The sequence below is a fragment of the Garra rufa genome, chromosome 15, assembly GCF_049309525.1.
Source record: "Garra rufa chromosome 15, GarRuf1.0, whole genome shotgun sequence".
Lineage (NCBI taxonomy): Eukaryota > Metazoa > Chordata > Actinopteri > Cypriniformes > Cyprinidae > Garra > Garra rufa.
In genome coordinates, this window is record NC_133375.1 from 29,323,058 (window position 1) to 29,337,967 (window position 14,910).

General features: G+C 41.6%; 1 protein-coding gene across 1 annotated transcript in view; it reads left to right on the forward strand.

The window, feature by feature from the left end:
• Positions 1 to 14,910, forward strand: part of obscna (obscurin, cytoskeletal calmodulin and titin-interacting RhoGEF a) — a 61,988-nt gene that overhangs the window by 20,042 nt on the left and 27,036 nt on the right. Inside the window, exons 21-42 of the mRNA XM_073819850.1 lie at positions 511 to 777; positions 880 to 1,146; positions 1,232 to 1,498; positions 1,612 to 1,878; positions 2,053 to 2,319; positions 2,406 to 2,672; positions 4,477 to 4,746; positions 4,864 to 5,142; positions 5,260 to 5,517; positions 5,833 to 6,099; positions 6,295 to 6,561; positions 6,845 to 7,111; positions 7,369 to 7,635; positions 7,720 to 7,986; positions 8,613 to 8,879; positions 8,995 to 9,261; positions 9,392 to 9,658; positions 9,786 to 10,052; positions 10,163 to 10,429; positions 10,926 to 11,192; positions 11,341 to 11,607; positions 11,741 to 12,007. Coding sequence (XP_073675951.1) covers positions 511 to 777; positions 880 to 1,146; positions 1,232 to 1,498; positions 1,612 to 1,878; positions 2,053 to 2,319; positions 2,406 to 2,672; positions 4,477 to 4,746; positions 4,864 to 5,142; positions 5,260 to 5,517; positions 5,833 to 6,099; positions 6,295 to 6,561; positions 6,845 to 7,111; positions 7,369 to 7,635; positions 7,720 to 7,986; positions 8,613 to 8,879; positions 8,995 to 9,261; positions 9,392 to 9,658; positions 9,786 to 10,052; positions 10,163 to 10,429; positions 10,926 to 11,192; positions 11,341 to 11,607; positions 11,741 to 12,007 — 5,880 coding nt within the window. The remainder of the gene's footprint in view (positions 1 to 510; positions 778 to 879; positions 1,147 to 1,231; positions 1,499 to 1,611; positions 1,879 to 2,052; positions 2,320 to 2,405; positions 2,673 to 4,476; positions 4,747 to 4,863; positions 5,143 to 5,259; positions 5,518 to 5,832; positions 6,100 to 6,294; positions 6,562 to 6,844; positions 7,112 to 7,368; positions 7,636 to 7,719; positions 7,987 to 8,612; positions 8,880 to 8,994; positions 9,262 to 9,391; positions 9,659 to 9,785; positions 10,053 to 10,162; positions 10,430 to 10,925; positions 11,193 to 11,340; positions 11,608 to 11,740; positions 12,008 to 14,910) is intronic.

Genomic DNA, 14,910 nt, shown 5'->3' on the forward strand with positions numbered 1-14,910 from the left:
TTTTGTCTAGAATTGAGTGATTTTCCATTTCATTTAAAATGTCCATTTCTTCCACAGCTACAATAGCACTCTGTCATGACATTACATAAGCCATGTTCACAGGTGTAATTAATCTCTCAACAGTGATAAAAATCACTGTTGGATTTTCATTACATGATGTTTAAATCCATACCCTCTAATTACACTCCTTATTTGACATCAGAAGAGTCTTGCCAGTTGATTAAAACTACAGTAGAAAGGTAGATTTATTTTTGATCTTGACCCATTCATTACAGCATGAACTAGTTATAAAAATCCGTGGTGAGTTGGTGTACGCAATACATCAATAAAATGAACCTCAATGGATGACATTTTTTTGATGAATTTTCCTGATGTAATTATTAAAGGTCATTGCTTTAAAGCACACTGGTATGTTTTTGGTAACTCTTTGCTGAAGGAAACACAACATTCACCTTTTTGGCGAGTCTATAACCTTCCATACAAGCTTACTCAATTCTTGGCTTCCTAAAGGAGTCCCGGCTACATTTAAAACAACACTGAAGAACCAGGAAACTCAGGAGGGGAACAGTGTTACTTTGCTCTGTGAACTTTCCAAGGCTGGAGTCCGAGCGGAGTGGTGGAAAGAAGGAGAAATGCTGAAGACTGGAGAAAAATATCAATTGAGACAGAAGGAAGCAACAGTAGAGTTATTAATAAGAAAGGCACAACCAGAAGACAGTGGAGTGTATCGCTGTGTATGTGGAGATCACATGACTGAAGCCACTATCAAAGTCAATGGTATGATCCAAGATGTTTTCATATGCAAGTTCCTCTAATTAAGCATGTTAAAAAGCATTATTAAATCATGCAACATCTTCATCGTTAAACTGCTCTGTGCAGCTCTTCCCATCACTTTCAAACAAGAACTTAAGAATCAAGAAGGTGAAGAAGGGAACAACGTCACATTGCGCTGTGAACTCTCTAAGGCCAGTCCTGATGTGAAGTGGTTGAAGGGAGAGGAAGTCCTGAAGCATGGAGAAAAGTTCCAGATGAGACAGATGGCAGCTAAAATGGAGCTTGTTATTAGAAAAGCCGTACCTGAAGACAGTGGAGTCTACATTTGCGAATGCCCTGATCAGACATCCAAAGCTACAGTAAAAATCAATGGTACAAAACACCATTTATTAAATAGATGTTGACTCTTTATATAATATTCTGCTTAGATGACCCAAATATGTTTGCAATTTCTTAGCACTCCCAATCACTTTCAAACAAAACTTGAGAAATCAAGAAGCAGTAGAAAGCAACACTGTTGCTTTGCGTTGTGAGCTTTCCAAACCGGGAGCCACAGTGAAATGGTGGAGGGGTGAAGAGCTGCTCCAAGTTGGAGAAAAATACCAGATGAGGACTGAGGGACGGATTGCTGAACTTCTCATCAAGAATGTTGACTCTGAAGATGTCGGGTCTTACAGCTGCACTACTGGAAAGGAAAAAACGACAGCGGAGGTCAAAGTCAAGGGTACGCTGTAATACTGCAAAATCTGATAAATTATTTTGCAATTATGTAGTGCCATTAGTAGTAACTTTCATCTTTCAGATCATTCTCCAACACTTTTTTCATCGTTTTCATAGCTTTACCTGTCACTTTTAAACGAGAACTTCAAAACGAAGTAACCAAAGAAGGTGGGCAAGCTGTGTTTATCTGTGAGCTCTCTAAACCCAGTGCTCAAGTTGACTGGAGAAAAGGAAGAGTTGTTCTCAAGCCTGATGACAAATATGAAATGAAGCAAGAGGGAACATTCACAAAACTGGTAATACGTAATGTTGAAGCAAGTGACGCTGGGAACTATTCATGTAAAACCAAGGATTCTGAGTCTACAGCTGAGCTAACCGTTAAGGGTAAGGCATGCAGCCTTTTTGCAGGAGTGGCTTGGAACATTTTGGTCTTTCTTAGCTTGCTGCTGTAACTTTATATCGCTTATTGTGCTGTAGTTTTCAGCTTCGCTGTGCTTTGAGGACCTGCATGGCTTTGTTGTAAAATAATCAGGCATATCTTTTCATTGACGTTTCCAGTTCCACCTATCACTTTTAAAGTCAAGTTGAAAAATCAGGAAGTTGAAGAAGAAAATGAACTTGTGTTGCACTGTGAGCTCTCAAAAGCTGGATGTCCTGTTGAATGGAGGAAGGGGGAAGAGCGTCTCGGGTCTGGGTATAAATATCAAATCAGAGAACATGATGTCACAAAGGAACTGATCATTATGAATGCCATGCCTGAAGACAGTGGAGTCTACAGCTGCATTTGTGGGGAGCAGAAGACCAAAGCCACAGTCCGGGTGTTCGGTATGGATGGAAGTTTTACAGAAAATTGAGCTTGTATTGTTGCTTGAGCTCACTGTGAGCTAACATCTTAATGTGCTACTCTTCAGCCACGCCAGTGACATTCAAACAAAACCTGAAGAACCAAGAGGCCCCTGAGGGAGGTGTTGTTATTCTGCATTGTGAGCTGTCCAAAGCTGGGATACCAGTAACATGGTTGAAAGGGGATGAGGAGCTCTTCGATGGCACTAAATACAGAATCAAGCTGGAGGGATTGGTTGCAGAATTACACATTAAAAATGTCCTTCCTATGGATGTTGGGGAATACAGCTGCATTGTTGGAGACCAGAAGACTACAGCTGAAGTTAATGTTAGGGGTAGGTTCAATGATCACACACTTCTATGATCTTCTCAATGGGAACACACAAGACTGTTCTGATATTTGAATAATCAGATTTAGCCCAATCAGATTTCCTCATTGCATACTAATTTTGCCAAAAGACACATGTTTGTGTCTATACACAAACACAATACCTTGACAACATTACAGTGCTGTAAACACTGTATGTGATACCTAAGACTGGAAATGAGGGGACCAGATAGTGATTTAGAGGGCGGATGCTGTTTTGTTACACTTTTTTTTTGTTTCCACTAAATAGCCTTATGAAAACTGTATGAGTTATCAAATTAACAACTTTTGCAATTGGAAGATTGATCTTATTTCTGGAATAATAGCTGCTAAAAAATAAGCTTTCCCGTCACAGGAATAAATTACATTTTAAAATGTTTTAAAATAGAAAAGTAATTTCAAATTGTGATAGTATTCCATAATATTACAGTTTTTATATTTTAAATATTTATATTTTAATATGTTTGGTCAAATAAATGTTTTCTACGTGAGCATAAACTCCAAACTGTTGAATTGTAGTATATGTGTATTTTCATTTGAATAGGATCTGGTAATCTTACAGAGAAGCCTGGGTATTAAGACTTGTATGTCTTAATATAATGTAAATGATGTCTCTTACTGAAATATGTAGTAGAAAACCCATTGAAGATTTCCATTATTTAAAAAATCCACATTGTTCTTACATATTTTGGACTATATTATTTTGATAACGTAAAGTGGTTGGACTCGTGAGCTACTGGCACTACCTGTTGCTATTTTTACGCAACACAACTCGAAATAAGCAACTCAGAAAATAAAATACTGCCTCAAAGCCACATTGTGTGTCTTTTGCTTGTAATTTTCAGTCAAAGGGCAACAAGAGAATCAATGTAAATTTTCACTGCTTTCTTAGCAATAAAAAGAGGAGAAAAGAATGGGAAGATGCCTGTAGACAAATAAAACTTCCTAAAGACCTGTGTCTTTGTTCTCTCCACTTTAGCCCTGATTCCTTTGGGGCTTTTAGTAAACCACAGCTACTGAAAGAGCTCACAAACAGCAGAGACAAGAAACGCTAGATGCCATCCTGGCAGGATGTAAACATGCCGATGCTTGTCGTGACTCCAAAGCCGCTGAAGAAGTTTGTCAATGTGCATTTCACTCGGTATTTATGTGCATTTAGACTCCCTGTGGGAAAAAAAGCATGGTACGTCATTCAGTTTAAGCTTACCCTTATATCTTACGCTATCTATAAGCTCTTTCAGTAGCTGTGGTTATCATATCAGTATTTTATTTTCTGAGTGGTGTAATCTGAGTTGGGTTGCAGTAAAAATTTCAACAGGTAGCAGCAGTAGCTCACTGAGTGCAACCTTTTTATGTAATCAAAGTAATGGCATCCCCTATAGTCCAAAATATGTATAAAACAATGTGGATTTTTTAAATAACGTAAATATTTAATGGGTTTTCCACTACATATTTTAGTAAGAGACATCGTTTACAGTATATTAAACCATGCAAGTCTTTATAAATTGCCCCAGAATAATGAAAAAATCTCTCCTGGTTCCTTAACTACGGTTTCTCAACAGAACCTCTGCCATTTCCACCACTATTGATGCCCTCATGATCCTTTCATGAACCCTGTATGATACCCTTCATGAATCTCAGGGTCATACACAGTGTCATTTCATATCATAAACTCTACCAATTAACATTTCTACATGATTTCTAAATTGCCATTTTTCTCTTAAAATACTTTTGAGCTGTTGTTGAGATCATACTTCTTACACCTCTCACAGCTGCTGCCTCTGTGTTCTTTGAGAAAGAACTTGAGAGTCAAGAAGCAGTGGAGGGGGATTCTGTCCTGTTTAGTTGTTTGCTCTCTAACGATAATGCTCCAGTGACCTGGAGAAAAGAGGCAAATCAGATCACACAAGGTGGGCGATATACCCTCCACCGCAAAGGTTCCACTCAGGAGCTCGAAATTAGGAAACTAAGAGTGCAGGATGCTGGTGTGTACACGTGCAGCGTCAGAGGCAAAAAGACTACCGCGACCCTCAGAGTGACAGGTAAATCAACACAAGCCTTACATAAAAAGTTAACAATGAAGTTAAAACATAAATAGACTCCAAGGACTCCTGTACATTCACAACAGAGGTGTTCCTTTATTCGGGTTTTTTTTCTAGAGCTTGTGAGGATTGTGAAAGGACTGCGTGACTTGACGGTTACTGCAGGCGAGAGCGCACACTTTGTGTGTGAGCTTTCGCATGAGAACATCCTTGATGGAGTTTGGTGGCTTGGTTCCAATGTACTTCAAGAGAACGAGATGAACCAGATGAGTATCTGTGGTCGAGAACATCACTTGGTGCTCACTATGACCACAACTGAAGAGTCAGGTGTTGTTAATTTTGTGGTGGGAGATGAAAAGACTTCTGCTCGTCTTCGCGTGAACAGCAAACCTAAAGGTGAGTCTAAGGATCCTTATTGCAAACAATTTCTTTCAGTTAATTACTATTAACCAGCAGATAAACTGATATTTAAAAGTATACCACAATGTAAAACTGTGCATTTTTTCTTTGTAGTTTTCATAGAAGAAAGACTGAAGGACATGACCATTTTTGAGGGAGATTCTGCCACCCTGTCCTGTGTGACTTCTGACACCTGCACACCTGTCACCTGGAAACGAAATAATGTAACCCTGCTCCCCGGGGAAAAGTATGAACCTCTAAAACATGGGAAACGTAATGTTCTTTTGATTCACAAAGTCAGAAAAGAGGATGCTGGGATTTACATGTGCGACACAGGAGACATGCAGAGTAGTGCTACTCTTACAGTCAAAGGTAGGAACGGCTGGAAACGTATTTGCTCTAACTTTAAAGATTTGAAGTTTTTTGTCACCGTTGTCACCATTTCAACATTTTTTAAACTTAATAAACTATACTATACTATACATTAAACTTTTTTAAGTGTATTTGGTTTATTTTTATTTTTTCACTAATAAATTGTTAAATGCTTATTTTTTAGTTTCAGAAGTTGTTATGGTAGATTTATCTGTTGTAATTCTTAGGCATATCAGAACTGAACTGTTTACAAATCAATACACAAATTTAATTTGTACAGTAGTTTATACCTAATGGCTTTTTGCTTGCTCTCAGAACGTCCTTTGTTTTTCTGCCTGGAGCTCCAAAACCAAGAAGCAGAAGAGGGTGAGACTACTTTCTTGTGCTGTGAATTGTCTCAACCTGGAGTTGTGGTTGAGTGGAAGAAGGGAGCAATTCTTCTTAGTCCTAGTGACAAATATGAGATGAAACAGGATGGATGTGAGTTCCAGCTACAGATCAATGACCTCACAAGTCAAGACAGTGGGGCCTACAGGTGTTGTGCCGATGGCATTGAGACAAGGGCCAGTATTACTGTAAAAGGTAAGAACCAAAATAATTGCTGGTCTATTTATTTAATTTGATTTTGAGGATTTGATCTATGCATGAACTTTTAATTTAGTAGTACTTTATAAAATGCATACATTCATTAAAGATGTGTTCATAAAATATAAGCATGTTGGTTTTTTTGCATTATGAACATTTGTTTAAAAACTTTCTTCTCCTCTTTTGCCACAGAGACTCCTTTGTTTTTCCGTGAGGAACTCCAAAACCAAGAAGCAGAGGAAGGTGAAACAGCCTTTCTGTATTGTGAGCTCTCTAAACCTGGAGTGCAAGTACAGTGGAAGAAGGGGGCAATGCTGCTAAAGAATGGACAGAAGTACGAAATGACGCAAGAGGGCAATGAAGTACAACTTCAGATCCATGACCTCACAAGTCACGATAGTGGTACCTACAGATGCTGTGCTGGCAACATAGAAACACGAGCTAATATTATTGTTAAAGGTAGGAATGCACGATATACCATAATGATTATGGTGTATATTTAGATTAGCTGTAGTATTAGTTATTGGATGTTTAATTGTTCGTGGTCATTCCCACTATTTTTACATTTACTGTAGATCACTTAAAACACTAATAATTATATAACACTGTAATGATTATTTAGGTTTTTAATTGGGGAATGGTTATTCATCTATCACTAGATAGTGTTTGAGGAAAGGACTAAAAGATACCATTTTCATGCAAAGCTACATGTAGTTAATGTTAATTTGCTCTACCTTTTCAGAGCAACCTCTTTTCTTCTGTGAGGAACTCCATAACCAGGAAGCAGAGGAGGGTGAGACAGCTTTCCTTTGCTGTGAGCTCTCTAAATCTGGAGTTGAAGTGCAGTGGAAGAAGGGGGCAATACGACTAAGACCGGGAAACAAATATGAGATGAAACAAGACGGCTGCAAAGTACAGCTACAGATCCATGACCTGACACGTGAGGATAGTGGCGCATACAAGTGCTACTCTGGAAACCTGGTTACAACGGCATCTATTATAGTCAAAGGTGAGAAGCGTGATATTAGAGGGCCATAATATGATGTTGTGGAAAAAGTATTTGCCCCCGTCTGATTTTCTGTATTTTTGGATTGAATGTCATCATTGGGTTTTTGACTGAAACCTAGGAATACATAAAAGTGACCCTTCATGGACAAAAAGTACAATAAGAAAATATTAAATATTCAAAAAAAATTGAAATAACTTATTAAAGACTTTTTAACTCATAAAGACTGAATAATTGAAATACTACAATTTACTTTTCAGAGCAACCTTTGTACTTCATCAAGATGCTTGAGTGTCAAGAAGCAGAAGAGGGGGAAACTGCCTTGCTTTGCTGCGAGCTTTCAAAACCTGGGGCTGCCGTACAGTGGAAGAAGGGATCTGTGCTGCTAAAGCCTGGAAGGAAGTATAAAATAAATCAGAATGGTGGTGAACTGCAGCTTCAGATCCATGAACTCACAAGTCAAGACAGTGGTGTCTACACATGCTGTGTTGGTAGTCTAGTGACATCAGCATCTCTGGAAGTGAAAGGTATAGTATATTCAATTTAGCTTCCAAGATGAGTTTTTAGACTACACATCAGTTAACATTAACACACTTATTTGCTGCATCCAGAACAACCTCTGTATTTCTGTGAGGAGCTCCAAAGGCAAGAAGTAAAAGAAGGTGAAACTGCAGTACTGAGCTGTGAACTCTCTAAACCTGGAGTGGAAGTGCAGTGGAAGAAGGGAATGGTGTTGCTTCGACCAGGAAACAAATATGAGATGAATCAAGATGACTGTAAATTACAGCTTCTGATACATGAGTTAAACAGTCAGGACAGTGGCATCTACAAATGTTGTGCTGGTAGCTTGGTGACCATCGCATCTATTGATGTGAAAGGTATGTGATTTTTAGAATAAAATGTTAGAATTCTATAAACTTGTTCAATTCCTGACTCTTGAATAAAATACAAAAAGTAGAGATGAAACAATATGTGACCCTGGACCACAAAACCAGTCATAAGCATCAATTATTTGAAATGTATACATCATACTGAATAAATAAGGTTTCCACTGATGTATGGTTTGTTAGGATAGGACAATATTTGGCTGAGATACAACTATTTGAAAATCTAAAAATCTGAGAGTGCAAAAAAAATCTAAATATTGAGAAAATCCCCTTTAAAGTTGTCCAACTGAAGTTCTTAGCAATGCATATTACTAATCAAAAATTATGTTTTGATATATTTTTGGTAGGAAATGTACAAAATATCTTCATGGAACATAATCTTTACTTAATATCCTAATGATTTGTGGCATAAAAGAAAAAACGATAATTTTGACCCATACAGTGTATCGTTGGCTGTTATACCTGTGTAAATATACCTGTGTGACTTTTGACTGGTTTTGTGGTCCAGGGTCATGTGTATATACACTGGATAGGAAAATGAGTAAGCATGGAGTGATCCAGCAAAAGATTAGCTTCTTTTCAGGTAGTAAGGTTCAAATTTATTTTGTATTCTCCAGAATCACCGATTGTCTTCGAAGAGGAACTCCAAAGTCTTGAAGCAGAGGAAGGTGAGTCAGCCACCTTGACCTGTGAGCTCTCTAAACCTGGAGTTGCTGTGCAGTGGAAGAAGGGAACAGTGTTGCTAAAGCCAGGAGACAAGTATGAGATGAAACAAGATGGCTGTCTACAGCAGCTACAAATATGGGACCTGAAATATGAAGATAGTGGCTCGTATAAATGTTGTGCTGGCAGTCTGGTGACAACTGCTTCTCTTGTGGTAAAGGGTAAGGGACATGAAAATATTTGGACATAAAAATCAGTCAATCATTAATCCTTTTTCATCTTTTCAGTTGACTTTCAATAAAGCATAGATGCATATTTTTTGTTTACCTTCTACAGAACAGCCATTGTTCTTCTCTGAGGAGCTCCAAAACCAAGAAGCAGAGGAGGGTAAGACAGCCATATTGTGCTGTGAGCTCTCTAAACCTGGAGTTTCAGTGCAGTGGAAGAAGGGAACAGTGTTGCTGAAGCCAAGTAGAAAATATGAGATTGAAGAAGATGGTCATCAACTACAGCTTCGAATCAATGAGCTAACAGCTCAAGATAGTGGGGCCTACAAATGTTGTGTTGGGAGCCTGGTCACAAATGCATCTCTTGTAATAAAAGGTTAGTGGATTTTTCAAATGCCAGTTTTCCACATTTTGACCTTTGACAAAAGAATTGATTAATTTCAACAAAAAGCAAATAGACACATGAACAGATTAAAGACATTTATGCTTTTGTTTTCCCTCTACAGAAAAGCCATTGTTCTTTTCTGAGGAGCTCCAAAACCAAGAAGCAGAGGAGGGAAAGACAGCCATATTGTGCTGTGAGCTCTCTAAACCTGGAGTTTCTGTGCAGTGGAAGAAAGGAACAGTGCTTTTGAAGCCTAGTAACAAATATGAGATAAAACAGGATGGCCGCCAGCAACAGCTTTATATCCATGAGCTAACAACTCAGGACAGTGGGGCCTACAAATGTTGTGTAGGGAGCCTGGCTACAACTGCGTCTGTTGTGATAAAAGGTGAGAAAATTGGTAAAACGTCAAATTTTCATATTTTGACCTTTGACATAAGTCATTAATGTATTCATATGTGCTTTTTTTCTGCTGAGTGTGTAAAGACAGAGATATTTTTGTTTTCCCCTTCCAGAAAAGCCGTTGTACTTTTCTGAGGAGCTCCAAAACCAGGAATCAGAAGAGGGTAAGACAGCCATATTGTGCTGTGAGCTCTCTAAACCTGGAGTTTCTGTGCAGTGGAAGAAGGGAACCGTGCTTTTGAAGCCTAGTAACAAATATGAGATAAAACAGGATGGCAGCCAACTACAGCTTTATATCCATGAGCTAACAACTCAGGACAGTGCGGCCTACAAATGTTGTGTTGGAAGCCTGATTACAGCTGCTTCTCTTCTGGTAAAAGGTGAGTAAATTTATCAAATGCAGTTTTTTTTTTCAAATTTTGACAATTGACATTATGCTTTTTTAGGCTGAGCATGTAAAGACATATATATTTTTGTTTTCGCCTACCAGAAAAGCCATTGTTTTTCTCTGAGGAGCTCCAAAACCAGGAAGCAGAGGAGGGTAAGACAGCCATATTGTGCTGTGAGCTCTCTAAATCTGGAGTTTCAGTGCAGTGGAAGAAGGGAACAGTGCTTTTGAAGCCTAGTAAAAAGTATGAGATTAAAGAGAATGGCCGTCAACTACAACTTCGGATCAATGAGCTAACAGTTCAGGACATTGGGGCCTACAAATGTTGTGCTGGTAGCCTAATCACATCTGCTTCTCTAGTGGTAAAAGGTGATTGCTATAAGATGGTGTTTGGTATAACATTTTTTGACTGTTCATGTGTCCCGTTGATTTTCTTTTGAGCATGTAACAATGTAGATATTTTTGATTTTCCTTCACCAGAACATCCTTTGTTGTTCTCTGAGGAGCTCCAAAACCAAGAAGCAGAGGAGGGTAAGACAGCCATATTGTGCTGTGAGCTCTCTAAACCTGGTGTTTCAGTGCAGTGGAAGAAAGGAGCAAATCTTTTAAAGCCTAGTAAAAAATATGAGATTAAAGTGGATGGCAGCAAACTACAGCTTCAGATCCATGAGCTAACAATGAAGGACAGTGGGGCCTACAAATGTTGTGCTGGGAGACTGGTCACAACTGCTTCTCTTGTGGTAAAAGGTAAGTGATTTGTTTAAATACCATTTTTTTCACATTTTGACTTTTGAAATACAAATTCATTTATTGATCTGTTCAATTGTTGAACATATGACAACATGTTTTTATGTTCCCTATCAAGAAAAGCCATTGTTCTTCTCTAAGGAGCTCCAAAACCAACAAGAAGAGGAGGGTAAGACAGCAGTTTTGCACTGTGAGCTCTCTAAACCTGGAGTTTCAGTGCAGTGGACGAAGGGGACAGTGCTTTTGAAGCCTAGTAAAAAATATGAGATAAAACAGGATGGCCGTCAGCTGCAGCTTCGGATCAGTGATCTAAAAGCTCAGGACAGTGGGGCCTACAAATGTTGTGCTGGGAACCTGGTGACTACTTGCTCTGTTACAGTGAAAGGTATGAATTACTCTTTCCACGTAGAGCACTCTAACAACATTTCTTGTTATTAAACCAGCACTTTATGATAATTTATTAAGAGCAGATTTTGTGAATGTAGCCACAAATGGTAGAAACATGAAATGAATTTTTATTTCCCCATGTCCAGAGCAACCAATATTCTTCTGCAAGAACCTACAAAACGTTGAAGCTGAGGAAGGTAAGACAGTCACCCTGAGCTGTGAGCTCTCAAAACCTGGAGTTGCTGTACAGTGGAAAAAGGGAACAGTGTTGCTAAAACCGGGAAACAAATACGAGATGAAACAAGATGGCTGTGTGCTACAGCTCCAGATACGTGACCTGAAAAGTGAAGATAGTGGCTCTTATAAATGTTTTACTGGTAGCATGGTGACAACTGCTTCTATTGTGGTAAAGGGTGAGTGATTTGATTCCATTTTCCACCTTTTTTATAGTTGTGACAGGGTAATCAAATCATTAGTCTGTTCATGTGTCCATTTTTTGTGTGCATGTAAAGATATAAGTATTTTCCATCTGTTTTCCTTCACTAGAACATCCCTTGTTCTTCTCTGAGGAGCTCCAAAACCAGGAAGCAGAGGAGGGTAAGACAGTCACATTGTGCTGTGAGCTCTCTAAACCTGGAGTTTCTGTGCAGTGGAATAAGGGAGCAGTAATACTTAAGGCTTGTAAAAAATATGAGATTAAACAGGATGGCCGCAAACTACAGCTTCAGATCAATGAAGTAACAACTCAGGACAGTGGGACCTATAAATGTTGTGCTGGAAGCCTGGTGACTAATTGTTCCATTACAGTTAAAGGTACTATTGTAGTTTTATTTTAATGAATCATAGCAGTTCCCCATCGGAAACGTCGAGCTGCGTCGATACGCTTTGGGAACGCCTCTAGCGTGACCACGCTCTGAATCACGTGTGTAATCAGTCCAATAGAGAAGTGCGTGTGACGTCACGGATGGGGTGACGTCAGGAACCAAGAAGCTATAAAGCACATGCGGTGAATGCAGCCGGCAGCTTCTGTCTTTCAGTCGCGCTCTGTGTGTATGTTTGTCCGTCAGCACTGTTTTTCTGAGCCAGTTTGCTCTACTTTTATTTGAGTGCTGACATAGATAGAGAAAACTAAAATGGCGATAGCAAGCATTACAAACGTTGTGTTCCTCCATGCCAATGCTATATTACGGCTGAGGACACACACATTTTGTGTTCCTTTGAGGAGGCTGATTGTGTGCATTGCTTGCGGTTGCCACTCCGCACGCTTCGCTCCCGGAGGGCACTTTTCGAGGAAGGAGCCCTCACCAGCATTCCTCGTGGATCAGGTCCCGCTGCTGCTGAGGCAGAGCGGTGCCTGCATTCGTGGGGATAGCAGATGGATCTGCTATCGAGTTTGGAAACGGGCGAGCCCCTTTCTCCATCCTCCTCTGGCAGATCATTGCCCCTCTCTGGGGTGGAAGCCCGCACCGTGGCTTCTTCCCACCAGGAGGAGCACTTGTCCCTTCGTTTATCTTCCTCTGAGGAGATGAGGTGTCCCACGCTCTCCCAGCCGGTCGAGTATGAGGAGTTAGTGGAGGTGGTCACCCGTGCTGTTGCCAAACTCAACATCAGTTGGCCGGACGTGGTGACCGGTGAGCAAAAACACAAGACAAAACTAGATGAAAGGTTTTTGCGCCCCAAAACCCAACCTCCACACCGAGGCCTGCCGTTTTTCCCCGATCTCCACACCGAGGCACTCCCCAGCAAACCGCTCAGGATGACATCTGCTTTGCTGGGGAAAGGGTACTCGGCAGCAGGTCAGGCCAGAGCTTGTCTGCACACCATGGCGGTGTTGCAGGAATACCAGGCCGATCTGCTGAAAGAGCTAGATGAGGGTGAGGACGGGGCGGCAGTCGACGTCAACGAGCTGCGTCGGACTGCTGACCTCGCTCTGCGTGCCACCAAGGAGACTGCCCATGCCATTGGGCGGTCTATGGCAGCTATGGTGGTCGCAGAGAGACATCTCTGGCTGACCCTGTCAGAAATGAAAGACTGCGACAGGGTCTTCCTTCTAGATGCCCTGCTTGTGCCATCTGGCCTGTTCGGCGACGCGGTTCCCTCCGTCGTCGACAGGTTTCAACAGGCACGGCAACAGGCGGCGGGATTCCAGAGATATCTTCCTCGCCGCTCTGGGGCTGTGGGACGGGAACAGCCCCGCCCGAGTACTCGCTCCTCATACCACGATGAGCAGAAGCGGAGCGTCGCCACGCAGACTCCTCCCCAAAGAGAGCAACGGGAGTCCCGTAGGCGCACCAAGCCGGGGGATTCTAAGCCTAAGGGTGACATGAGGGCCGTCCTTCAGGCGAAGAAGTCCTCGACAAAGAAGCCCTGACGCCAGTGGCCCAGGGCTTCTGAGGGCAGACCTCCCTGGGGAAATAATAACATCCCCCAGTACCCTCAAGAGACCGGTCTGCTAACCCTGCCATACCCGGTGCTTCAGGGCGCAGCGGTCTCTCGCGAGTCTCTTTCTCTGCATCCGCCCATTCGCGTTGCGGTGCAGAGGGATTCGCCATCTCAAAATCCATCAGAGATCAGCCTCGAGAGGCTGATTCCCTTAGTAGATCATTTAGCAGCGTGGAAACTTCTGCCAAATGTATCTCAATGGGTCCTGCAGACTGTAGAAAGAGGTTACAAGATTCAGTTCGGCACTCATCCGCCATTTTTTCAAGGGGTTACCACCACTATCGTGGCCCCTCAGCAGGCTCTGATTATGGAACAAGAGGTAGAAACTCTCTTGTGGAAGGAGGCCATCAAGGTGGTCCCTCCTCATCTTATGGAGTGCGGGTTCTACAGCCGCTACTTCATAGTTCCAAAGAAGGATGGAGGCTTGCGTCCAATTCTAGATCTCAGACTGCCTAAATCATGCAGTACTGAGACTCAAATTCAAAATGCTTACTGTCAAGCAGGTCGTGTCTCAAAACAAGTCCGAGGACTGGTTTGTCACGATAGATCTCAAGGACGCTTACTTCCACGTCTCCATCCTTCCACAACACAGGAAGTTCCTCAGGTTCACTTTTGGGGGCAAAGCTTACCAATACAGAGTTCTTCCTTTTGGTCTAACACTCTCACCCTGAACTTTCACAAGTGTGTGGATGCTGCGCTGGCTCCTTTGCGACACCAGGGCATCCGCATACTAAACTACATAGACGACTGGCTTATACTGGCTCAGTCAAGAGATGTGGCTGTTCGACATCGAAATGTCGTTCTCGCCCATATGAAAGCTCTGGGGTTAAGACTAAAATCCAAGAAAAGTGTTCTTTCTCCAGCTCAGAGAACCACTTATCTAGGAGTAGTTTGGGACTCGACCACGATGCGGGCACAAATGTCTCCCGCTCGGATAGAGTCGATCCTCTGCGCAGTCAAGAGAGTCAAAGAAGGCCGTTCACTCACTGTAAAGCAGTTTCAAGTTCTGCTAGGTCTCATGGCAGCAGCGTCCAACGTGATTCCTTTTGGCCTGCTGCATATGAGACCTTTACAGTGGTGGCTCAGGACCAACGGGTTTTCCCTGAGGGGCAACCCATTCCGCTTGATCAGGGTCACGCGGCGCTGCCTTCGTGCCCTGGACATATGGAAGAAGCCTTGGTTCTTATCTCAAGGTCCGGTGCTGGGAGCTCCATGTCGTCGTGTGACACTAACGACGGACGCTTCCCTCACCGGATGGGGAGCGGTCATGAGTG